General features: G+C 37.4%; 1 protein-coding gene across 1 annotated transcript in view; it reads left to right on the top strand.

Annotated features, from left to right (window-relative positions):
- Nucleotides 1–279: 279 nt before the first annotated feature.
- The window catches only part of NFATC2 (nuclear factor of activated T cells 2), a 349,933-nt gene continuing 323,896 nt past the window's right edge, over nt 280–26,316 (top strand). The window contains exon 1 of the mRNA XM_044090025.1: nt 280–493. Within this exon, the coding sequence (XP_043945960.1) occupies nt 406–493 (88 nt within the window). The 5' untranslated portion in view covers nt 280–405. The remainder of the gene's footprint in view (nt 494–26,316) is intronic.

The following is a 26,316-nucleotide window of genomic DNA, read 5'->3' as shown; positions in this document are numbered from 1 at the left end:
CTACATCAAGAAAAAAAAAAGCCACAGCAAGGACTTGGCTCCCAGCTTGGAGACGTCATGGATTCCTGAGTGTGGAGTTTGCAGGAAAGCCCTCAGTTTGGGAGATGGGAGCGGGGCCAGGCGTTGCCGTGGTAACGGGATAAACAGAAGGAAACAAGTGAGGGAATCCCGTTCTTTTACAGCATTCATCTCTATAAACAGACAGAGCAGAGGAAGGAAGTGACCCTTTCCCACTCTGGTAGCGCAGCTTATGAGTTAGCTCATTGCATTTGGAGCTCAGCTTCTGTCTGGACTCCACACTCGATGCTTGCTGATCTTCTCGTCTGCATTCCATCCTGGGACTTGGTTACGAAGCTGGTCATGCCCCGGAGAATCGGGCAGACTCAACACTGATCCTCTGACCAAATGCATCGGGAAGCTCCCTACCGAGTGGTACCTTACCATCACCATCAGCATCACCATCATCATATCATCATGCGCTCCATGGGGCAAGGTATGCAGGTTACTAAGTAGCACCTGATCACACCTGACAGCTTGCAGCACCGGGTAAATACAGGTCGCTACTCATATAATAATAACTTATTTATATATATACTTTAAATGAAATGAATGCTGTGTTATATTTGGCGTATTTCACCACGTTAAAGATGCGATGACGTTAATTAATATCTGTGGCATTTTGTTTTTCTTTTTAAACTTCTGTATCCTTATACTTGTATACATTTGCATGCATATGAAACAGAAACACAATAATTTGATTACTGTGGTATGTTGGGGTGACAAAAGATGAGCGTACACCAACTTACTATATCACTCAGTAGTAAGGTAACGTGTAGCTTAGCAGAATAATTACAAGGGTGAAACTGCTACTCTCCTGCATCATAACTTAACATTCCCGTTATGAGCCTGAGAGTAAATGACTTGTGGTATTGTTTTGTACTATCCAAGCCCAGTTTTACTTTCCATAATGGTTAAAGCAGTATGAAACTTAGCTTGATGATACTGACATCTGTCACAGTCTTTCCTGCTGGTGCTGATTTGTTACTTTTTCCCTACAGCACAGGCTGCAGGTACAGGCACAGCCGTAAAGGCAGACACAACACACACGCACACGAGGACCATATGAAAGACAGTTAACGTGTGAAATTATACCTCTCAACTGTCCCCGAGTTTTTAAGTGCATGCATGGTCTAGGCTCTAATTTTCCTGCTTCTTATAAACTTGGTGATTGTTGAGAAAAAGTGAAGGAGTTCAGCTGACAAGTAATGGCAGTCATCATAGCTGCAGTGCAGACTTCTTTTTCTTCAGAACATGAATGTCAATCCATGCCCTTTTATTCTGTCAGCTTTCACAGTCAAACAATGTATTTTTAAATGTCTGTGATTTGGAACCGTTGTGCTTGATTATTTATGCTTTGTTCTCAAGTCTTTCTACTACTAGTCCTTTATCGTTGTTCTTGTTATCTGTCAGCTGGGCAATTGAAATGATAAGTGCAATGCCACAGAAGCTGGGATTGCAGTCTACGTTTAATAACTAAGGGTCGTGGATTATATTATTCTTCACCGGATTTGAGTTTAAGTGAGTTTGGTTTTATGGATTATGCTAAATCCCGGCATCACAGAAGAAACATAGGTACAATTACTTGCACAGTGATATTTCTGTCCAGTTGGCAATGGCACAAATGAGCCGGCCTTCGGGATCGGGATGTGGATGCTGGCAGTCAGCGTTAGGCTTCCACGTGGAAGTTGTGTTCTAGGGCCCCGCCCCTTGCCAAGGCAAGCCCCAGGCACGCTAGAAGTACTGGGAGGTGGAGTCTGGCAACTCGCGGCTCTGTAAGGGATGGGTGTGGCTTCCGTCACCGGTGTAGGGTAGGGGTGGTTCGTCAGTCATACTTCCAGCGCTGGATGCTGCATTTAGCTGGTTACAGAAACAATCTTCTTACTAGTGTACGGCTTAGTTTGTAATGGAAGATGTATTTCAAAACTGTCAGCAGCTAATCCTATCGTTCAAAGTACTTACGTCTTTATGTCCGTACTGCCTGCTGCTCTGAGTTTTCCCTCAAACTTCTATCAGGTTTACAAAATACATTTATAGCTTTATAAGAATAGTTGCCGCGAAATATAAACACACGGTCACGTCCTGCAATCGAGACACTGAGGCACGTAATGGGTATACATTTTAAAGGCATTCCACATTCTGGAGGCCTGTGTTCTGTTTGCACTTTAACAACTCACTTATTTTTCACTCCTGCTCCTGGCTATGATTTGAAATAACTTTGCAAAAGGAAATCTATTTTAACAGCTTGTACTGTACCCCATATAAAAATGCTTTTTTTTTAAAATAAGTTTTATTAAAGTCATTACTGAAACATACAATCATTAACATAGAACTGAACATATTTTATAATTAATTAAATAAAAAACAAACTACTAATATAAAAGATCAAAAAAGACAATGCACTATGTACAAAGATGTTCACTATACTATATACAAACAAAATAAGTTAGAACAAATGTGTAAGAACTGATTAATACCTTTAAATTGATTTTCTAATAAATCAATTATGTTCACTCATTGGTTGTACATTACTATATTCCTAGAAGCTCTAGACTTGTTTGCCATTGATTCTAATTTGGATACATCCAAGAGAAGATCTTTAAAGTTTTGAAAAGAGGGAATTTGTGATGATTTCTAATTTCTGGTGATTTCTTTCCTGACTATGGACAGTACAGACCAAAGAAGCGAATATTTACTTGATTTTACACAGGATGGAATTGGAGAATTAAATAAAACTAATGACTTAGTAAGTAGGAAGTTATCAGTGAATATTGCTTGTAAGAAATTATTGATATCTTCCCAAAATTTTTTCATGTGTGAACAATCATAGAAAGTATTGGCCCAAGCTGCATCTCCAACAAAGTATGTCATCTTTAAACATCTTATTTATGTTATATGGAGTGATAAATGATCTATTTAAAAATCTCCAAGTAAACATTTTCCATTTAAGTGATGTAGTAGATTTACCTGCTGACTGAAGAAAATTCACTTTATCTTTATCTGAAGGGTTACAGTTATTAATGTCAGAGAAATATTTCCAATAATTATCAGGGAACATATCCAAGTCTGATTTAGTAGTTTTATATATATATATATATATATATATATATATATATATATATATATATGACAGGTTAATTTTAATTAAGTTGCTCTGTTGAGAAAATACAGTCAGGTATTGAATGAATTTGGGAATTACATTTTTAACTGAGGAAGGTATTAAATCAAGTTTATTTTTGACATAATTTCTAGCTTCTTGTAAGTCAAGCCATAGTGATGAATCAAGGTCATTCTCTTCCAATAAAGCATTACTGGATTGCAATTCATCATATAAAATGCTTTGAGCAACAATGTATGCATTACCTCAGAAGGGTATATCCAGGGAGCTGTCCTATATCTCAGACTGTTGAAGAGTGGCACAACATTAGGGCAATATTTTTGGAGCCCCCTTTTTTTTACCTACTTGAACAGATGATTTTTTTCTTGCCTCCAAACTGTTATTAAATATTATTAGATGTAAGTGTCATATACAAAGATAACAAATAAATGCTTCATGTGGCATGTGTCTCCTGCCGTCCTTGTTTCTTTTCTTTTTCTTTCTTCTCTAGTCTGTAAAACGTTATCCCTCTCACTAGTTTACTTTTTTTATGAAGAGTGCGGGGAGTCAGGTTGGACAGGTCTTGGGAAAGGTGGAGATGATGATCGCTGCGAGAAAGCTGTGGTGGGAATTAAAATAAAATGGTTATGAGTTGAAATGTTCAGAATATGCCAACATCCTATCATCTGAGTTCACAAGTAAATCAAATACAACGCTTTGCACGAGCCAACTAGGTATAATAAGCCTGACAGTAGTTAAGGACAAATGACAGACTTGTTAGATATATGCCATATTCCTTAATTGTTGGACTTTGTTTCTGAATATACATACATTTTTACATTTGCCTACTCTCTCCCCTTCACAAGAAGTCTATTTCATGCCACCATCTTATACGAGGAAACAATTGCTCATGCTACCTCTTTAATCAACCCCCCTTATAAAATCATACCAGATTCCCCCTTTTCTAATGAACTATTCTACTGTAAGGTTCTGCATCTCTGTACTAGATCTACACCTGTTAAGATATCTGTAGACTTTTGACCTAGTCCTTCAGTTCTCATTTTCTAAGATCCAATCCTTCCCATCTCAAAGAAGACTTAAGTTATGTCTACTTCCAGTTTAGTATTCTTTATTGATCAATTTGTTATCTCCAATATGTCTTTACATACATGTGATCCTCAGAACTGGACAAAGTACTGATCCATGAAAATCAAGAATACAACATGCTGCCAGACAGTGTGATTTTTGATTATTACCCCCACCACATGCCCCCACTGCATGTGTAACAGCAACACCTCCTGCAGTGCTCTCTTATAGGCAGCAGCTGTAGTTGGCAAGCTCACTGTGGCTGTCAGTAGCCAGTGTTGTCACTATAATGCCACAGGAATACATGAACAAGTTAAGAGTTTGCAGTGGTGTGTCAACTTTAGCAAACCTTCATAATATAAAATGAAAAGCAATAGCTGTCTGGGCAGGAATAAGGTTATACACAGCACTGCAGTCATACAGCAGAATATACTACATGTTTAAATAAATAGCATCACTACATCCTTTCTGCAAATTGTAATATGTAATATACAAATGGTTACAAAAGAAACTGAGAGGGGGATAAATAAAGTGTTAACAGTACTTTAGCAACTATGCAAAATATAATAAAACTGTACAGAATTCTTTAAAAAATACCATCAGAGAAACGTTAGCCAGATTATTATGCTAACCGTTTTTATCATCTAGTTTGAATTATGTATGACTATGTTATTTAATGTTTGACATTTGGAATAGATTATACAATACATGGTATTGCTGCCCATTACAGACACTTGTATGTCACAATGTGTGTGCAACTGGATGTACTAGACATCTGTGGGACACTCATACTGAGTGTGCCGTCAGTCAATGAAACCACATTGTAACTTTTGTATGATGCTGGGAGTGACTAGTCTTCAGTTTTGCCATCATGGCTTTAAATTCTGGTTCCTGTTTACATAATCTGGCAACACCTAGTTAGCTCACATCAAATCTCTTGTTAATTGTAATCAGAGATGAGCATACCATGTGATATGTGAACAGTTCTGTTTCCCCAGGCATTGTGTTTGTTAAGGCTTGTGAGCATAATGTTGTATATTTTCACAGTAAATTACATCAAAACACTTCTGCAATTCTTCCCATTTACATAAATCTTTCTCATTTTCAGGCCTCCCAGTTCCTACCCCACTCCTAATCTTGATACTGTACATAAGCAGAGTTTCCATCTTAAATTCCTGTCTGCAGTGTAGCTGAAAAAAGATACGTGTACCATAATAAAAAGGCAATTAATAAGTATTGTATAAATAAAAAAATCACAACCATTTTGCAGTACTTAATGTAAATAAAATGCATGTGATGAGAGTTCTCTACAACCCAATTACAATGAACCTAACTTATAGTTTCCATGTGTGCTATTGTTAGATGAAACACCTCAGCAAAATAGTTAAATGACTCCTTTGCTTATGGAGCTGCAGTTTATCTGCGAAGCACACTTTAACACATTGTCTCTTCTAGTCTGGGTTATCTTTCCTGCCTTTCTTCTCCTGTCAAGCACATTTTAGAAATGTATTCTATGGGGTGGCATACATCCAAGAACCACTTGTACCAGTATAGACTGAAACCCAAATATAAAAAATACTGGCCCAACAAGATGAAGTAGCAAAACAGCAAGAATAAAACTTTAAATTGAGCATATAAATCTATTAATATAAAGATGTAAATCAGACATCATAAGTCCTTGAAAGCGATCAGATATACATTTGTTGTGTTTACTTCATTATACTACTTAGATTATTAGGTTTAATGCATACTGTGATGTTGCTTATTAATTTAAAAAAGTTGGAAAAAAAGATAGTACACGTGGCTGGTTCTGGTAGTGATGCATTTAGCAGCCCACTCCTCCCACCACTCACCACAGACGTCTATGACTCATCTAACAGCTGTACTACTTTATCAGTGTTTAACCCTCTCCTAAGCTACCAGCTTTCATAAAATGTTCTGCCTGAAACAGAATGAAAAGGTTATTGTAATGCAGGTGGGCCACAAATAGAACCCCTTACTGACCCATGACCCCTGACATCTAGCCAAAGAAATCAAGAAAAAGATTTTTTGTTTTAGTTTGGGTCATCCATGAAAACAGGCCACACACCTAATAGGCTAATTCTAGATAAAGATGCAAATGAATACATAATAATAATAATAATAATAATAATAATAATAACAGTAACACCTTCAGTGTAAAAACATGCCATGTTACACATTACATAACTATTTTTACAGCATTTTTATTTTTATTTACTAAATAAAGATTGCCACTACAGAGAAAACTGTACATACATGAAGCCAGGCATGTGTTTACAGAGGACGCAAGTAAACAAGATAAAACAAAGCAATATACAATATTTAAATGGATTGTTTTTAACATGTCACTAAGGCAAAGGCAACCATTGTAAATAGTTATTACATTTCTATTTCTTTTTTCCTATTTTTTTTTCTGCCCCATTTGTACATTAACCATTAGGTCTCCCCTAGTGGACTTGAGCCCATTCATTTCCCCATGATGAGGCATCCTCACAAATACTGGATTTGAGCCAATTCACTTCTGCATGGTGGAAGGTCCCCACAACCACAGGGCTTGATCTCATTCATTTCCCCATGGTGGGGGGTTCTCACAGCCATGGGGGAGAAAGTCTGGAGGTCTATCAATCAGACAGCAATGAGAGTTGCATGTGACATTTGCCATGAGCAACCTGATTTTGAGGACATTTGTGATGACCTTACAGTCACCCTGAACAAGAGGAGCAATTGGTTCATGTAACCACAGTGGGTCACAATGCCTTCTCTATGTGGTTGTATAGTTTCAGTGAGGTGCCTCATTGAGATACACACCTAGTACCTGTCCATCCATTTGCATCATATGTGACATTGCACAGTACCTTTCCACACTCCTCCTAGGATGGGTAAGTTCATGCTCTCCTGATAGAATAGTCAAAGACCTGATCCACTAACAAAGCTCAGGTCACCTGGGCCTAGTCAAGGCTTTACACCTCTATGTCACTGGAACTGGCTTGATATTTCCAACTCTTCAACAAAGTCATGCATCTTCTGTCTTAGAATCCTCTAGTGCCCATTTGCCCCACGGACAACAGAACATGTGGTGCTAATATCACCAATCCTACTTCCTGTAGTTGTAGAGTATATTTGACATTCAGAAAAATCTTCAGTTTTGCTAATTTATGTTTATGAATCTTTGTTCCATACTCCTAATATCATGCTTGTGTGTTGTGCCTAACTACATTTTATTGTCTTTTCCCTGAAAAAGAGCAAAGTTTCATAACTGATGCATACCCACAGTACATCTTTCTACCTCCTTAGATTTAATAATCCAGCACCATTTTTATTCATAAAAGTATCTCATGTGGGTCTTGCCTCCTTTTTTGATCACTGATGCTTTGCTGCGCCCCCCCCCCCCACCCCATTCGTAGTTTTGTTCCCGGCACATTTTTCTGGATCCCACTGTCTGCCATCCTGATGCCTATTCTAGCTGTATTACATGAAAGCTGCTGTTACGTCTGCTTAAAGAGTTGGTCACTTCCTTTCACAGTTGTAATGTTTTTCCTTTTCCCTTTCTTTTACATTTATTTAGTTGCTGTTGCCTTAAACAAAATTTAATTTCATCACTCACCTTCCCTCCCCACCCAGCAACCTTCACTGTCCAACTAATGAGAGAGCAAGAGAGAGAGCAGGAAGTTCCCATCTTTCTGAAGTCTGCCCTTCAAATACTGAGAAACCTCAATCTCCTGTGGACAGTAGGTACACCTGTGAGAGTAAAATTACTATAAAAGTAGATCTTTGAGAAAATGACTCTAGAGCAGTAAGTAATGAGTGCGTTTTTACATTTCCCACTAAGTAAAGGGCGGCCCCATTATGTCTGCAGCATAATTTGAAAGTCTTGATTTAGAAAATGTTAGAGGCAGTACCATGACCGCTGCTCAGTCAAACTTTTAAAGAACAAATTTGAAAATGGAAGCACAGCCTAGATGTAGTACAGATTCTGACACAACACTGCTACAAGGCATCCCCTAATTGTCTACCTCTCTGGAGTGCTGCACTACTTTGGATTTTACTCATTTGTTATTATTTATTATTACAGTAACCCTACTCATAGTAAGATAACACAGCTGCATGAATAAACTCACCATAATAGTAAATACAGAAAAGGAAGCTCAGTGTAGCTGTAAAGTAGCTGCCCTCCAGTCATATATCTCATACTTGTACATTTTTCACATCAGACATGTACTTGTACTGCTCTTTGTGAGACCCAATAACATAAGTCCTGACACAATGAAAATTAAAGCATGGCTGCAGTAAAAAAACCCTACGTTTCAAAACTCACTGCTATACCTTTAAAGCATTTTGGCAGAGGGGGCACCTCATAATTCACCCTTGCAACTTGTATATACTAATTCCAAAATTGTTGTACCTCACCTTATGAAAGTTTCAGAACTAGTGTATGTTCCATCATTTGCACTTAATTTTTTTGATGTTTTAATATTGCAGTTATTATCCTTGGACTTTCTATGAATACTACGCGTGTGTGTGTGTGTGTGTGTGTGTGTGTGTGTGTGTGTGTGTGTGTGAATTTGTGTGCATACGTACACAGAAACATATACATATTTATATATTTTTTCTGGTTTATTTACTAAATAAAGTGTTGTGCAAACACACAAATGGACATATACGCACACACACACACACATTTGGTGACACATGCGCACAAACACACACAGATTCACACACACACACACACACACACACACACACACACACACGCGCACACGCGCACACACATACACACACACACACACACACACAAACTTGGGGACACATGCGCGCGCACACACACACACATTCGGGGGCACGCGCACACACACAGATTCTCACACACATACACAAACACACACACACACACACACACACTTGGGGACACATGCGCGCACACACACACACACACACACACACACACACACACACACTCTGGGACACACACACACACACACACACACACACACACACACACACACACACACACACACACACACACACACTTGGGGACACATGCACACACACATACAGACTCACACACTGAGAGAGAGACACACACACACACACACACACACACACACACACACACACACACACACACACACACACACACACACACACACACAGACACGTGCAAGCCAGAGCACATACATAGACAGTGGATGTTATGCAGGTAATAGGTGCACCCTGAGCTGGCACAAAAGACACAACTTGGTTGCCTGAGTGATGGAGGAGGCAAACATAAGATCAAATGAAAATTTATACACCAGAAGGAATAAGAGCAGAAAATATGCAAGAGCAGGCAAAACCAGAGGCAACCAGACTTTTTGTTACTATTTGTCAGCCTACTACATCACTGACTTCATATTCGTGATGTAGGATAGCACTGTATATCTTGTAGAATCTCAATAATCTCATCATGTCTCTATGTACATACATAATATTAAGAGTACCTTTCCAGTTATTTGAGATGTCAAGTAATCTTGTGAGTAAAGATTCCCAAAATGAGGGAATTGCTTGTTTTCTAACTATAGAGGTGACAGAGCCATACTGCACTTATTAATTTCCAGGAGCTTCTATTTCTTTTTTATTTTTATTAATGCATCTTTAAATAAAGGCATGTGGACCGAAACCATGGGTCAGTTTTCAGCTATGAATTATTACAATGAAAGCAAAGTAAAGCTAGAGAATGGAAAAAATGGTCTTTGAAATTCCATCACCAGACTGAAATTAAGTCGGTAAGACTAAAGCAAAAAGAACCCACATAGCTGAATGGGGCATAAGGCGAGTGGATTACCACACTCTGCAATGTTCAGCTAATACAACAGAAGCTAGAAGAGCAGAGCTACTACTGTATGTATGTAACACTGATAATACCTACAACAACAGAGAAAAAGTTAATTTCAAGCTAATAAACTGAGCAGAAGACCAGCGTTAGTCTAAAAGGAATATCACAATAGTCAATGAAAAAATAATGATTTATTTCAGTCATTTGCTATGCATTTATGTGAAACAGTAGATTTCAAATGTAAAAATATTATATTTGTGGAAAGAAGACCTGAAATAATAATAAGTGTAATATACATGATTTTTGTTTTGCTTTAAGTAAGAAAATCGAATCATCACCTTTTATGCAGGTTTTGCACTTCTAATTCTCTGCTATATGGATAGGGTCTATATTATATCTCCAAACGCTTAAAAAAGCAAACGCTGGTTGATCAAACTTATTTACACGAAACTGCAAAATATCGAAGCAGCAGAAACTCGAATTTTTCCTAGGGAAAGAATTCGGTTGTCTGTTTCTATTGCTTTGGTATTTTCAGTGTTATGGTGGAAAGTTACTGGTCGGATTCAGGTAAGTGTGCGATTGTGTGCATGTGAGTGTTAGGGTGATTTAGGTGAGTTAGGGTTAGGGCTCAGGTTAGGTGTGTGTGCGATTGAGTGGACATGAGGGTTAGGGTGGATTTAAGTGAGTTAGGGTTAGGGAGCGGGTGAGGTGAGTGTGCGATAGTGACGGACCTTAGGGTTAGGGTTAAGGTAAGTGGGTAGTTAGTGGTGTGTGCATAGTTTAGTGTAGGGTTAGGTATCAGATTTTAGGTGTATGTGTGTGGATTTCTGTTTTTTTGGTGTGCTTGTGTTGTGTGTATGTGTTTTGGATCAGTAATTTTTTTTCCCTGGGAAAAAAATCGCTGATCTGACAGTTCGAGATTGTAAGCTTTTGCTTAAATTAGGTCGATCAATCAGCGTTCACTCTTTTAAGCATTCGATGATATAATATAGACCCTATGGATATACTTAACATTTCATCCCTAACCCTAGGTTAGAAAGCAGGGCATTTGTATGGAAACACTACATACATTTTGCATGAATATGTTTGTGTGTATGTGTGCATGCATGCATGTATACATGTTTGTAACCAAGGTCCATCGCATGGACCAGTTTTACGCCTTACATTATTTCATATTTATTTAATACTTCAGACCTCTCACATCATCAGACTTTGCTCTGACACTTGTCAATCCTGTTTACTCACTTGTCTGTGCTGACAATGCTTTCTCCCATGTGGGAACCTGTGTCAGAATTAGGGCTGTCACCTCTGATAGAGACAAAAACCTGGCAAAACCCCCAACCCTTGCCACACCCATTTCAATAAGTGAATGTACATTGTTCTTTTTCAGAGTTAATAATCATGCTATCAGAGTTAATTATCAGTCTAGCAGCAGTTTTGAAGAAACAGTAAATAATATGCTAAATAAAACAAGGCTAGGAAGAAAAAGAATGTAAAATATCTGTACATTGATTCCTACAAAGTTTACTTTACAATTTTCCTAAATCTACATTTGATTTATATATATAATGCTATTTATAATGAAGTAAATCATATATAATTTTACAACACTGAACATAAAGTTTAAGTGGAGGACTGAGCCATTGTGTCACATTTATAAAAATAATGTTCAGACTTTTTGTATGCTTCTAACATGCATCATGAAGAGAGTTCTTCTGAATAGTTTAACCCACCTGCTAATAGTTTACATCACCCAGAATACCAGCTGAAATAAATAAAAGACTATTCAGACAAAATAATTTAAATGCAAGTTGTTGCTGTTATTTTTCTTTCGGCTTTTCCCGGTTAGGGGTCGCCACAGTGAAACTCCAATCTGCTAATGATTGGCAGTTGATTTTTATGGTGCCAAGATGCCAGCCTGACACCCAACCTTCAACAAAGGCACACCCATTCACACATATCTTTCGAACACCACTCGACCGTGGGTAGGACATGCAAACTCCACACAGAAGGCGCTCTAGCCGAGAATCAAACTGGAGAACCTCTTGCTGTGAGGTGACAATGCTACCGCTGCACCACCGCGGCCTCTACAAATAATTTAAATGCAAGTAGGAAATTCAAATAGAACACTATGCATTTGGGAAATGCACTTAGGAAATATGTTAGTCCTCACAATAATTCAAATTACATGAACAATACTCTCACCACAACAGAATTTCCTGATAGACATCCTGATTTCCAAATTTTCTGAGAGAGACCCCCGATTCCCCGACATTCAGGACAGTTTACTGAGAGGTAACAAAAACTAATCAGAATTCATTCCCTAGTATCCTCTAACAACATACCTCTCAGCTTCTTTTTTTTGAACAACTTTATTAACTTCACACATTTTGAACAACAACATAGCACACATACATTAAAAGAAAATAAAACAAGCAATCTTAATAATCTTTCATTATTTTCAATTATTATGTATATGTTTTCTTTTTTAAACAATTATCATTAACTAATTGCTTAATTCATGCCTTCCCTTAAACTTTACTCTTCTATCTCCTGAAGATTATGCTGCATGTATATGCTACTGGTGAGCAAAAAAAAATATATAGCAATTACTAAAAACTGGAAATCAAACTCCCAAAACTCTAAACATGCTTTTTTACCTCTCAGTGGAAAAGTCAGGGACAAAGCTAAAAATAGGAACAGATTTTAAATATTGCTCTTAGAAAGTTGATACAATAAATAGCTTGGCATCAGCATGCATTTTCTGAAGGATATGCAACATGAAACTGAAATGTCTGTCATTCTTTATTGACTACAATCCTCAATATTTTTTCCTGAAAACCACAAATTTTACATGGAACAGACCAAAATTACGAGGCAAAATTGTGGAGATTCTGTACAGTAAATCCAGGACAGCTGAGTGGTATGTTTAGCAGCACACTACCCTTGATTCGTTATCCAATCAGTTACACCTATACATGCAGCAACAATGTGAATGCAGATGTGCTGGATTTGTTACTTAGACAGCTGTCTGTCTTAGGCTTAATCCCTGCTGGAAAGCCCTCCACAGAGCGATGTTTCCTGAGCAATACTAAGTATCCACTTGAGAATAATTTATGTTTTTCTAATATTGCTTTTTGTGCACTATTGTATTCTTTGTTCTCACTAGCTGTATATATAGTACCATGTAATGCTAGCCTGATACTGTCCTTTGTACATCACTATGTTTTTGTTTTAACTTCTTCTTTACATATTATTGTAGCTTCTTGACATTATACTTAGTTTTTCATTCTTCATAAATAGGTATTTACCAAAAAGAGGGCCCAGTGGTTCAGTTCACCATCTGGCTAAATAAGTTAATAAATTAAACTGTGCTGAACAGTTCTGTGCAATATACTCTGCAATCAGCTAGTTTTGGGATTTATTCATGTCATAGCATCAAGGTGTCACAAGGTGACTGAGACACAACTAATAAATGGCTAGATGGGGAAATGAGGTTCTGTCTTCTGTCTTTCTTTTTTTTTTTTTTTAATTTAATTAATTAATTTATTTATTTTGCTAATTTACAACGGGTGTCAGTACAATGGTTAATGTTGCTGCCTTAGAGTTATTATTTCTCCAGTTCAGTCCTCAGCTGGGCTACCTTCTGTGCCAAGTCAGCAAGGCCTCCCAGTGCCCACAAGGGTTTTTGTTGAGTGGTCAAATTACTTTTTACATCCTAAAGACATGACCCACATGAATTGAAAATTCTCAAAATTACCTATAAATGTTCATATGATGTGGTGTGTGTGTGTGTGCGTGTGTGTATGTGTGCGCGCGCGTGTGTGTGTGTGTGTGTGTGTGTGTGTGTGTGTGTGTGTGTGTGTGTACGTGCATGTATATATATACAGGCATGGGTGCACATTCTGTGAAAGACTGGAATCCTATCCAAGTAAGTCTCGATCTATCTTTCACTTACTGATTACAGAGGTAAGCTTCAGCTTCCAAATGACCCTTAATTAGGTATTGTTGGAAATCTGTGAATGAATAAAAGAATGAATAATTAAAAAATTAGAAATAAATGTGAAACATCATTCACTTTATAAACTGTGTCCTGTTATTCACACATTTGTTTTGTTTACTTTTGCAGTTGTTTACATTTTTCAGTTAAAACATAACATGTTACATAATGCTGCTATAAAGAGTTCTTAGCAATATTCTTAATATTGCATAGGTTTTGAAACTATGGTAGGATGATAATCTGCTATGACAGAAAGGTATTTTACTGATATATAGACCAGTAAAAATTAATTATTAGTTGGTTTAGGATATTGTGAAATATAATTAATTATGACTGTAACTAACCATACTTCAAACAATTAAAGAATAGGCAGCCAAGGTCTGGGATGGTACAATGCCTTCCAGTCTGCCCACACTGATGACTCCCTGGCATTGGGATCATCCAGACAGACACATATAAAACAATGACAATGTTTCAAAGCAAAACAAAATAAAAGGCAACCAATGCACATGTGTAAATGATAAACAAAAACAGAAAACTACTAAAACTAGAAGACAATCTATGCTAAAAACATTAATGAAGCAAATTACCTGGGCTATGCTTGCAAATGGTCTGTACTACCCCGGTAAACAAATTAAAATAAAATAAAATAATACATTGTATATCAACAAAACATCACACAGTCCACCTTTCCCTATTCATGTTATATGGTATCACACACATTTTTCATCTTTCCTGTCCCCATATATCCATCTCTCACATTGCAAATTATACCCTGTCAGTACCTTTCCTGTGTAGATGTTAAAATATTTCCACGCCGTATAGTATACCCTATCAACACCCTTCCTGTAACAATATCTGATACTATTTGTGATACCTCTTCCACTGTTTTCCCTGTCACCTCCTGGTGTGATCTACCTGGTGTGGAAATAGAGACCACACCTTTCTTCACCAAAGGCTGGCGTGCTACCTATTGCAGCACTGACACTGACTTAAAGCTGAAATGGGTCAGCTGGGTGCAAGCAGGGCAGTCAAAAACAGATTATTTGGATGGTTGGAAACAAAAGAAATCAAAACAAAAACAAACAAAACACAACAAAAGAACAACAGCAACAACAAATGAAGCTAAACAAAATGAGTCCATTCCCAAGCTTGCTGTTATATCTTATCCCTTGCACCCCATCTGGTGTGGGGTATGTGTTCTAGAGACCCCTGATACATATATATGTTAAGAAGTTGAAGACTATTGTACCTCAGAATAGGCTCAGTGTGTGTGTGTGTGTGTGTGTGTGTGTGTGTGTGTGTGTGTGTGTGTGTGTGTGTGTGTGTGTGTGTGTGTGTGTGTGTGTGTGTGTGTGTGTGTGTGTGTGTGTGTGTATGTGTGTTTGTGTGTGTGTGTTTGTGTGTGTGTTTGTGTTTATGTTTGCGTGTGTGTGTTTGTATTTATGTTTGTGTGTGTGTGATTGTGTTTGTGTGTGTGTGTGTGTGTGTGTGTGTGTGTGTGTGTTTGAGTTTATGTTTGTGTGTGTGTGTGTGTTTGTGTTTGTGTGTGTGTGTTGTGTTTATGTGTGTGTGTGTGTGTGTGTGTGTGTGTGTGTGTGTTGGGGGGGTGTAGATAATCCAAGGGACAGTAACCTCTGAGTTAATGCATTTACCCTTACATTTGCACTTTCTTTTTGCTTTTCCAAATTTGTATCCTGAGAATTTCAACAGTCACCCATCCAACAGGCACATACCTCTGCTATGTTTCCCACCAGTTCTTCCCTAATCCTACAACTGTGAACTGTGATGTTTCATACTACTGTGATTTATGGAAACACAAACTTCCAACACAACTAATAACAAACCTGGGAACATGCCAACTGGCTAACTCCATATTACTACTACTCATATAGCAATACACCTGCTTTATTTTTAAACCCTTTCCCAATAATATATACCGATAGCCAGTATATATAATGTTACTCTTTTCATGTCAATGGCACATGTGAAAGCTGGTTTCTGCGGTTACATTATGCATATGTATAATTGTGCTTCAAGGGTATTTTCAGTCTAATATACATTTAAGAATTGTTAGTCTCCATTGTGTTTTTTTGCCTTTAAAACCTTGGTTGTTTCTGAAATGGTCACAGGATGAGTGTACCAACTTGGGTTTGAAACAAAGTAAACATATAAGCACACGAGGCTAGCAGCAGACAATGAGTCAGATCTACACATTTTCCTTGGCAAAGACAGCTGGTACAGAGGAAGGACAGAAATACATTAAAGGAAAAAATTAATTATGTCTACAAAAATACCCACTACAAATTAAACAGCACATACAGAGAAAGAGAGAGAGCCAGACTCATTGACACTTGTATAATTAATGAATTTTCACTTACTTTTCTTCTGGTTCTAACTGGTCTGACTTTTTTTCACAAAGTACCTGTGTCTCCCTGGCATCTGGGAAAGTCATTCTCATATGAGTGTGGCATTTCAGCTGGTAAGGTATTACAGTGCATATAAAAATATGTTTGCCCCATAACATCTTCAGATCTTCCAAACAGAAGCTGCATTAGAATGTTTATCAGTCAAATCCAGAAATGCAACCACAATGTCAAAGTACAGAGCAACTATGCATGGAAGAGACTGTGGTGTGGACAGCTGGTGACAAATGGGTTTATATACTCCTTCAACAGCTTATCTGTGTCACTTGCTCTCTCAGTCTCCTTGGGGAGAGCTGGTGACAGATGGGTACATGTACTCCTTCATCAGCCTGTCTCTGTCGCTCGCTCTCTCAGTCTCCTTGGATATCTTACTGTCATGGTGAGTAGCTCACAAAATATTACTGTCTATCATGAAAGGTGACTCCTACACTGTAACAGAATAACACCCTGATAAGGAGTTGGGTGACAAACAGTTATGAGACGATGCAGTGCTGGATGCCACTTTCAGGTCCACCTGTGTATTGTACCAAGAACATACCTCTCAACCTCTTAGTGCTAGAAGTCTGGATAGAACCTAGCAAAATGTAGGAGGGGAGAGACAAAGGCCCAAAAATAGTGTCATATTTTAAATATTGCTTTTATAACCTTAGAAAGTTGTTAGAATATCAGGACAGTTTGTGTTAACATACATTTTCTAAGGGATTTGAAGTTTGAACTCAAATAAATGTCATTATTTAGTGACGTCAATCCTCAGATCATCTCAGTGACTAGCCAGAAAATCACAAATTTTATGAGGAACAGACCAAAAATATGAGGCAAAAATCTGGACATTCTGCGAAAACGTGGACATTTGGGAGGTATGACTAAAAATTAATGCCGCTTATAGAGTTAAGGGAAAGTGTTCAAACACGACCAAGTGGAAGCTTCATAACTGTGTTGGTGCAGACATTGTGAGTTGTGCTGCTGCAGAAAAAGACTGGCAGTTGAATGAAGTAATTTAAGGTGTAGATAGTAAAAGGTCTATAGAAGCAGAAATTGTAGAGCATACACTTTGACAAAAGGGTACAATATGGGCAGTTTACATTGGTAGACAGAGAAAGAATTTGCTTAGAAAAACATTATATATCACAAGTTTTACAGGATATACAGAAGAAAACGCATTTTCATTTCAATGTACATGTGGTGAAAACATTACTGTATGGCACAACGAAGATGCAGTATATAAAAACAAATCTGCGTACGTAAAGCTAGTGACAGAAAGGGTAGTGAGATTGTGTCTTCATGAGTAGAGAAGTCTAGTAATTATCGAATGTGCTTTGTTATCAGCAAATCCTAATGGCTCTATGTTCTTAGCTTGCTGAAAAGATCACTCAGAATGACATACATACATACACGGCTTGTATTTTCTTTCCTTGTAAGCATGCAGTTAGATAACAAATATTACTTGAGAAAGCAATGATCAATAGCCATACAAACAACATTATACTAACACAATATGCCATCCCATGACACACCACTGTCGGTGTGTGTCACCATAGTAAAGGGTAATACACGCATGTATTATAGTTAGTACCACGATATTCATAATCAGAAGAAGCATACTGTTGTTAATGTATATTACCTGAGTAAGTGGTAAAAGGCACTTGTAGTATTAGTAATATGATCCTTTTTTAAGTCAGAAGCATAGTTTGATAAAGGTATGGAAGCATGATATAAGCCGTTGTTTGAAGCCAAGGCCCTGTAGCATGTTAATGTGTGAGCCTGAAACTTTAGAGAAACAGGTTATGCCCTGCCAGAGTTCATTTAGCAGATAAGCTAACAGCTGAAGAGACTGCCCTGACAGGTAATGAGAAAATAAATCACAATGCAAGAGATGTGTAGAGACATTGGTTTAATGCAGAGAAGGAAAACAAAAAGTAAAATTTTGTAATTAGTCTATCTAAACAAACAATCTTGGTCAAAGAGATGTTTTGGTTAACAGAAATGGTGACGTTACAATAATCTTCAGTTCACAGAGAAATAAAGTGTCATTAAAAAAAAAAAAACAGGGGCCACCAAGAGAATAAGAGGATAGAGTACATGGATATTGTGTGCAGTTAGTAAACTACAAAGACTGTTGTTTAGCTAACTGAAAGTATGAGAGAAAGAAGGAGGGAGAATGAGAGAGAGAGAGAGAGAGAGAGAGAGAGAGAGAGAGAGAGAGAGAGAGACAGTGAGAGAAGAAAAAAATGTGCTGACATGTCAGTTTGAGGCTCTGCCAGATACCTATGAAGAGCATTTATGACTAAAGATTTGGTATACTGTTAAAATTGTCTTAATATTAAGACCTTATTGACTGTTAAGCTTATGGTTCCTAGTGCTCTGACTAGAATGTTACCTTATGTGATAGCCTTATGGGATGTTATGTGTTTCATTAGGCATGTGACTGTTTCATAGTGATCCTCCGCAAACATGGTATTAACTCATCTCAAACTGTAGGCATTTCCACAGTCTTTGGAAAACTGGTACAGTTAACCCACTTCTTAAGTAAGAACCTCCACAGTGTTTTACATCCACTAAAATTTGTTATTTCTTTTGCCACTGCACAAGACTAGACAGGTTTTTCAACACCATTTGTTTCATACCATAGGCACTCTGGACGCTTTACAAAATAAACTGTGTGGTTTTAGAAAAGGTAAAATCACCCAAAGTATCATGTTATCTCTTACTAATAGTGTTCTCTTAAATACAGATAGAATAAAATAACAGAGGCAGTTTTCATTGGCTGATCTAAAGCCACTCACTCTACTTTGGTATATCAAACTATTCAATAAGGTTAGACAATATGGCCTTGCTTCCACTTCAGTCATTGCTCTTTTAAAGTGAACATTTTGACACCTTCACCAGATTAAAGTAAATGGATATCACACTTCCACAGGAGTTAACGCTATGTTCATTATTGTTTATGAAACTTATTGTTTTTGAAATACACTTCCCTAACTCAGTCATTTTTCTTGCCAACAACTTGGTTGTTTGGCCTGCCAACAAATTTACAGAAATTATTAGCAAATCAGTATCCTTGCTGTGTGTGTGTGTGTGTGTGTGTGTGTGTGTGTGTGTGTGTGTGTGTGTGTGTGTGTATATATATATATATATATATATATATATATATATATATATATATATATATATACATATCATGTTTTGTTTAAGTCACTGGAGCTTACCCTGAATAAAAAAAAACAAAAAAAAAAAAAACATGATGCCATATTTTAATACATCTGTGACAAAAGGAGGCACTGTCAGCACAGGTTGCTGGAATTTTGTAAATAATTATATGTCATTTGTAAATATCAACATGATTTATATAAGATGCTTGTGTTACAAATGCATCAGAACTGGTATATGTCATGTGTATATCAAACCTATTTGCAGAGATGTTTGTGTTGAAAAATTATTTGTAAAGCGCTGTTTGAAATATAACCACAGTGTGTCTGCTGCAGAGAACAGAAATGTACATGCACTATTGTAACTGTTTAAATGTATATATTTTAACAGTGGAAACTGGAATACAGGAGGTTAACCTCAGTCCAGCAAACTTTAGGAAATATCTGAAATTAAATCACTTCATAGGCTAGGCCATAAGGATGCTATCTCACAGGTTTCAATGCAGACAGAGACACAAAGTCTCTACTAGGAAGCTTTCTGTATTGTCTTTGGGGTGAACTAATCACTACTCTGAAAGTATGGAGAATGCAATTGTTTTATGACTTCCAGCAGCTGCGAAAGATCTGAGCAAAAGCCTTGTATGTGTATTTTACAGGTAGGTGCTAAGTTCTGCCAGCTTCCAGCAATGGGGGTTTTGCTTGGGAACCAGAAGTTACATAACCAGAAATGATGTCATTCTGCAAGCTATCTCAGCAGTAATATTTTAGATATTATTTTGATAAGTCTCTTAGAGTGAAACAGAGCATTCTGTATTTGGTCTTGGGCCTGCTAACAACAAAAAGAACCATTCACCACATCATATGCCTTTCTCTAAGTTATTAGGATATAGTAGTTCTCTTAGATATAGTCAGGACTATAGTAAAGCTTAGTTTAGACATTGCTTTTCTTTATTTGTATGAGACTGTTCTTCAATTTTATTTTAAATCACAATGAATGAAACATGCTGGATGGATAGGTTCCTGACCCAGAGACTCCCCATACTCTGGAATAGACTGCCCATACATGTCAAGCAGAGCACCTTATTGGCCGTCTTTAAAAGAAACCTTGACAGCTGGATGGGTGATAGGAAATTTACCTCGGGGATCATGTCAGTCGCCCTGCTAGACAGGAGTCCAGGGAAGTAAATATTGTGGGAAGAAATATCCAGGGAATTGTTATGGTTAGGCTTGTATAGGCCCTAGGGCTAATAGCCTACTACCAACATATGAACCTATAAATATTTCCTGTGATTTGAACTCTGATGTCACTGTAAATATATACTTAGTATTGTCTTGTTCTTTTATTATTTATTATTAAATATATTTAAACCTTTCATTGTGGCTGATCCTTGTAGATATATTTAAGTTTTGAGAGTACTTGCATATTTATTAGGTGACGCTGTATGGGCCACTCCTAATAGCCTTGTTATTGGGAAAACTACCATTTGTATTAATATTAATATTACATAGTAAAATTGGACACACTTTGCTAAGGGCCTTAAAGTAGCTGGCAAGGGGTTTTGGTGGCATTGGTAACTACCTTATAGTCTGGCCAGAAGGGGCATATCTAGTAAATCTGTGACAGCCTTTCCCAGGGGTGTGTGTGTGTGTGTGTGTGTGTGTGTGTGTGTGTGTGTGTGTGTGTGTGTGTGTGTGTGTGTGTGTGTGTGTGTGTGTGTGTGTGTGTGTGTGTGTGTGTGTGTGTGTGTGTGTGTGTGTGTGTGTGTGTGTGCAAACCAAATCTCAAAGAGTGTGTGTATCAGCTACTTGGGCAGCGACACAAAGCACGGGTTGGACAGAGGGAGTAATGGAGGACTTGGCTTGGAACCCTGGCTAAGGACTCAACTCTATAGCTGTGCCAGTGGGGATTCTTACTGGGGATCTGGAGAAAGAGGGAGAAACCAGCTCCAGACTGATTGTGTCTCTGTGTCCTCTTAAGGGAAATTGCAATTCCTGCAGAGAGCTGCATCTGGAAATACTGTGCATGTACTTGTTATCCTCCTAGTGAATACCCCCCCCAAATGTGCCAGTGGTGAGGATTGAGACTGCTTGATTACTGGCCCATAGGTGGGATATCCATGTCACATACTGGTTGATAGTGGTGGGTCATCACAAGATCCAAATTATTTTCCATAATACCTGGCCTTTGGTTCATGAACTTCTTGGATGGGATGTCTTCCCTTTCTGTATATCAGTTTTAAGTACCTCAGTTTAAGGCTGGACCTGTGTTTATCCTTCCTAGTGCATACTGACAGAGTTGGCTAAAGTTAAGAGAGTATTAGGAGCTAACTGTAAGTTCTGTCATCTGTGACTCTAGAAGATAGGGTGACTAATATCTAATAGTGTCTAAGTATATATGCAGACATACAGCTTTCTATTCATCTCTGTCAGATTCTTTAACTGTCCCACAACAACAACATTGCTAGATTTATGGCACAAGCCTTTAGACTTAAAAAACAAAACAAAAAACAAAACATTGTACCACTCTCCAGAAAGCTATGATGTCCCAAGTCATTCAAACAGCAACTTAAATAGTATCCAACCCTTGCTTCCTTGTTAAAAACGAAACCCATCACTTGAAGCCACCTGTAATCCACTAAACTTGAAGACATTCCTACATTCATCAGAAGTTTAGATCAAGACCTTCTCATTTTGGGCTCTAAGATTCCCGAATTCATTCCACTAGTTGATAGAAATGTGTATACTATATTAATTGCCTAAAGTGTAGTTGCCCTTAGTGCTAACACAGTGAAATATCATTACTACTGTTTTACTTTAGAAATTCTAGACTATGCTTGTAAAAGTATTATACCACTGTGACTGGTTTACGGTAGTGCTCTCTAGAAATAAGGTAAAATGTGATGTTTTGCCTTCTATGCTTTCTGTATTGTCTGGCATTCCTGAAGTACTGTGAATTTTGTTTATTTTTTTATTGTAACATAACACAATATAGCTGAAACATCAATCAGTCCAACAATCAATATATAAATAATGCCAAGAAATTTAGCATGACTGAGTAAAATGCTGTCAAAGATGCTGACTAGGTCTAAAGATAAATAAGAAAGACATTTAGCATAATCCACTTGTTCAGAGATGTAGCAAATACATTCATTCAGTTACAGCTGTCTCTATACTCATATTTGGACTAAATCCATGTTCTCTATTTGGAATATTTTATTTTGCAAGTATAACATAAATCATTTACAGATAAGACTTCTGAAAACTTTGGCCAATGGAACTAATAAGGAACTTATCCTTAAAACTAGCTTTATTCTATTTTCCATTCTTTTGGAAAATGGTTTGTTAAGAATGATGAATACATGCGTGCATATGTCTGTGCATATGTATATATGTAAGTGTGTGATGTCACAGCCCACAAAATTACTCAATGTTGATTTGTGCTACCAAACAGTTGACCCTCTTTCTTTGGTTGTGACTGTGAACTGTGAATTTAATATATATAAATAAGAGGGTATGGGGTGTGGGGGTTAAGCCCTCCATATAAAACACTTGGTAGGTATCTGTAGTAGTTGATATCATATGATTGTATGAGCTACATGTGTGCTTTTGCAATCATCTATGTTTAAATATTGCATGTAGTTGATGTAGTCCATTTCTGTTGAATCAGGATCACAGTTTACTACAATGACTTTGAAAAGACCCAAGCATATGATTGTAAGGTTTGCCACTTACATGTTCAAAGACAGGGTGTTATCTCTTATGGAAACCGCTAATAAGCTACTATATACTTGTTAACATTTTTTTTAAACTTACCTAACAGAAACTAGACGCAGACGGTCACAGTTCATTGTAGTTTTGAGACTATATAAACAAAATAAACTAAAGCTCATATGACTTTACTCAGCATACTTCAAAATATAGTTTCCTTCAGGTTTTAAAATGCATTTGGACTCTCTGAGACATTAGCAGCAGTGGAGAAGTGGGCTAGATATTCTAATAAAGAAAGGATGAAAAGAGAAGAAAGTGTTCATGTTGTCATGGTGGGCCCATACAAGAGACAGTGAGATCCAGGGATGAAGAAGGGGGTCCAAATCATTGTATCTATTCACTGCGATGATGCAGCAAAAGGAAAAGGATGTTTGGTCTGATAAAGTGGTCGAAGTCAATACATCACGGTACAGTGATGATCTGTTACATCTCATGATGGTTTTGGGTAGTCATTATTTCTCATTTTACTGGTTAAAATAATGCCAGCAAGTTTAACGTACTGGACAATGCAAATGTTTGCATTAGTTCTTTGCTGTAAGTTACCAAATGAATATGAACTTTGAATTTGCTGAACAGAGACTGGCAAAGTACAGAATGAAAAGACAAAGTCATTTCACATATTCTGCATATTTACCCTTATTCTTAATGATGCCTACTTTCAAGTTTTAATTTAGGTATCTACTTTGCCCTATAGTATGTTTAGATGTTATAAGCCCGTTATTCAAGTTGAACAGGACTGATAAGAGACCTTTATGCTGTTTAATAATGATTAATAAATGAAGGTGCTTTTGGAGAGAAACCAACTCCCCTGATTTGGTTGTACAGACCCCACTCCCTATCTTTTTATACAGTTGTGACTGAAAGCATATTATACATTTTCAGTCCTTGTATGGTAGGTTAATTTATTTGAAGTTTATAAGATGAATGAAGTATTTTATTTGTTTGCCTGGGACTGGAAACTGATAATGCTTATTCCTAATTTTGTAAGATACTTCAGCAAGTGGACTGCTGAACTGACACATACTAGAGGGTGTGCCAAAGAGCTAAGTTCACAACAGGCCTATTTCACATTTTGGAAGTTCTTGGTTTTATTCCAGGGGATATAGAACAATATGCAGTTTATTGATCTTGCATACAGTTTGATATATTGGATACATTTCCAATTATTATAATGTTTCAAGAGATGTCTCTTGTTTGTCTATTGTTTTGTATCTAATTATATGTTTTTTTTGTTTTATAAGCAGATAGTGAAATAAGTTTAGTTGTTAAGCTAAGGTTACTTTAAGAGCCATAATTGTTGTCAGAGATATTAAGAACTATGTTGTTAGGTTTAGTAGAGTTTTGTGTATTACTGTTTCGAAAAATTAGGTCTATGTTTCTCACAAGATGCAATACTCCTAGCCCCCTTCTTTTTTATTCTATGCAGATATTACAATGGAATGTGAATGGATTTAATATTCCATTAAACATGGCTAGGGTATTTGCTTAAGTTAAATCTTCAGATACATTGTTTACAAAAGAGTTATTTGACCAATCAAGAGTAAGTGAAATTAACTAAATTGGGCTATAAGGATTGTTATTGTGGTTCTTTTAAGGGCCATAAACAAATGGTGATCTGATGTTGGTAGAAAGAGATTTTTTTTTTCTAAGGCTTCTTGCAGGCCTTACAAGTAGATACATGGCAGTGAGTGCTTTGAAGGGATCCTCAAACCTGACCATTGTTGCTGTTTATAGGCCGTCAGACTCATCTATGTTAGAAATTAGGCAAATTTTATTTGAAGTGAGTAAGTTTTATGAAACAGCAACAGTACTAGTGGATGACTGGAACTTGATTACTTAGATACTCAGAAAGTGGCAAGAGTCACTAAGGTACCCTGAATGAGAAATACTTTTATGCCAGCTGTACCTACTAACATTTACTAATGTAATAGCTTGTCTTTTTTATGCAATCAACTGGGATAATGTGAACTACATGGCAACTAAAAACTGCATCTGGATTTATTTCATGATTACTATGAAAAGATGATACACCATATCATTCTGATCCCCATGTTACCATGAACGTGCCGTGTCCCAGCAAGGTGAGAGGTGCATTATCATCAACTAATCTGAACCTAAAACACAGCATAACCAGTGTCATACAATGGAACCGTGTATTCAAATGGCAATAGGAGACTTTTACCTGTCAGGATGAGGCATCATCTACCTGTCAGGATGAGGGGCATTCTCTATCTGTCAGAATGAGGAGCATTCTCTACCTGTCAGGATGAGGCATCTTCTACCTGTCAGGATGAGGCATCTTCTACCTGTCAGGATGAGACGTCTTCAACTTGTCAGGATGAGACGTCTTCAACCTGTCAGGATGAGGGGCATTCTCTACCTGTCAGGATGAGGCATCTTCAAACTTTCAAAATGAGACATCTTCTACCTGTCAGGATAAAAAAAAAAACTGTCTGTACTGCTTTGCTGCTATTCTGTCATTCTCTGATTGACAGCAACCTCACAGAATAACAACCTGAACAAAATGTTATCCCCCAACATCACTATAGCATTACCAATGGAAACAATCTTCTATATATCAAAGAAACATTTTTAATGGCAACACGTCAGAGACAGATAGTGAGCTCCAACACTGATACAATTTAAGCACAAGTATGCTCAACAATGTGTGTGTGTGTGTGTGTGTGTGTGTGTGTGTGTGTGTGTGCATGTGTGTGTGTGCATGCGCGTGCGTGTGTGCGTGTGTGCGTGTGTGCATGTGTGTATATGTGTCTGCACTACTGTGGATATGCGTATTACACTAGTACTCTGGTCCTGTCGAAAGTGAATACTGAGCGACTATAAAATAATGATACAATTACTGCTGCTCATAAGTGGGAACTCTTGGATTTATTCACAGATGA

Source organism: Protopterus annectens, chromosome 12.part0 (assembly GCF_019279795.1).
Source record: "Protopterus annectens isolate FY-2018-M chromosome 12.part0, PAN1.0, whole genome shotgun sequence".
NCBI classification, from domain to species: domain Eukaryota; kingdom Metazoa; phylum Chordata; order Ceratodontiformes; family Protopteridae; genus Protopterus; species Protopterus annectens.
This window is presented reverse-complemented; position numbering and strand designations above follow the sequence as displayed.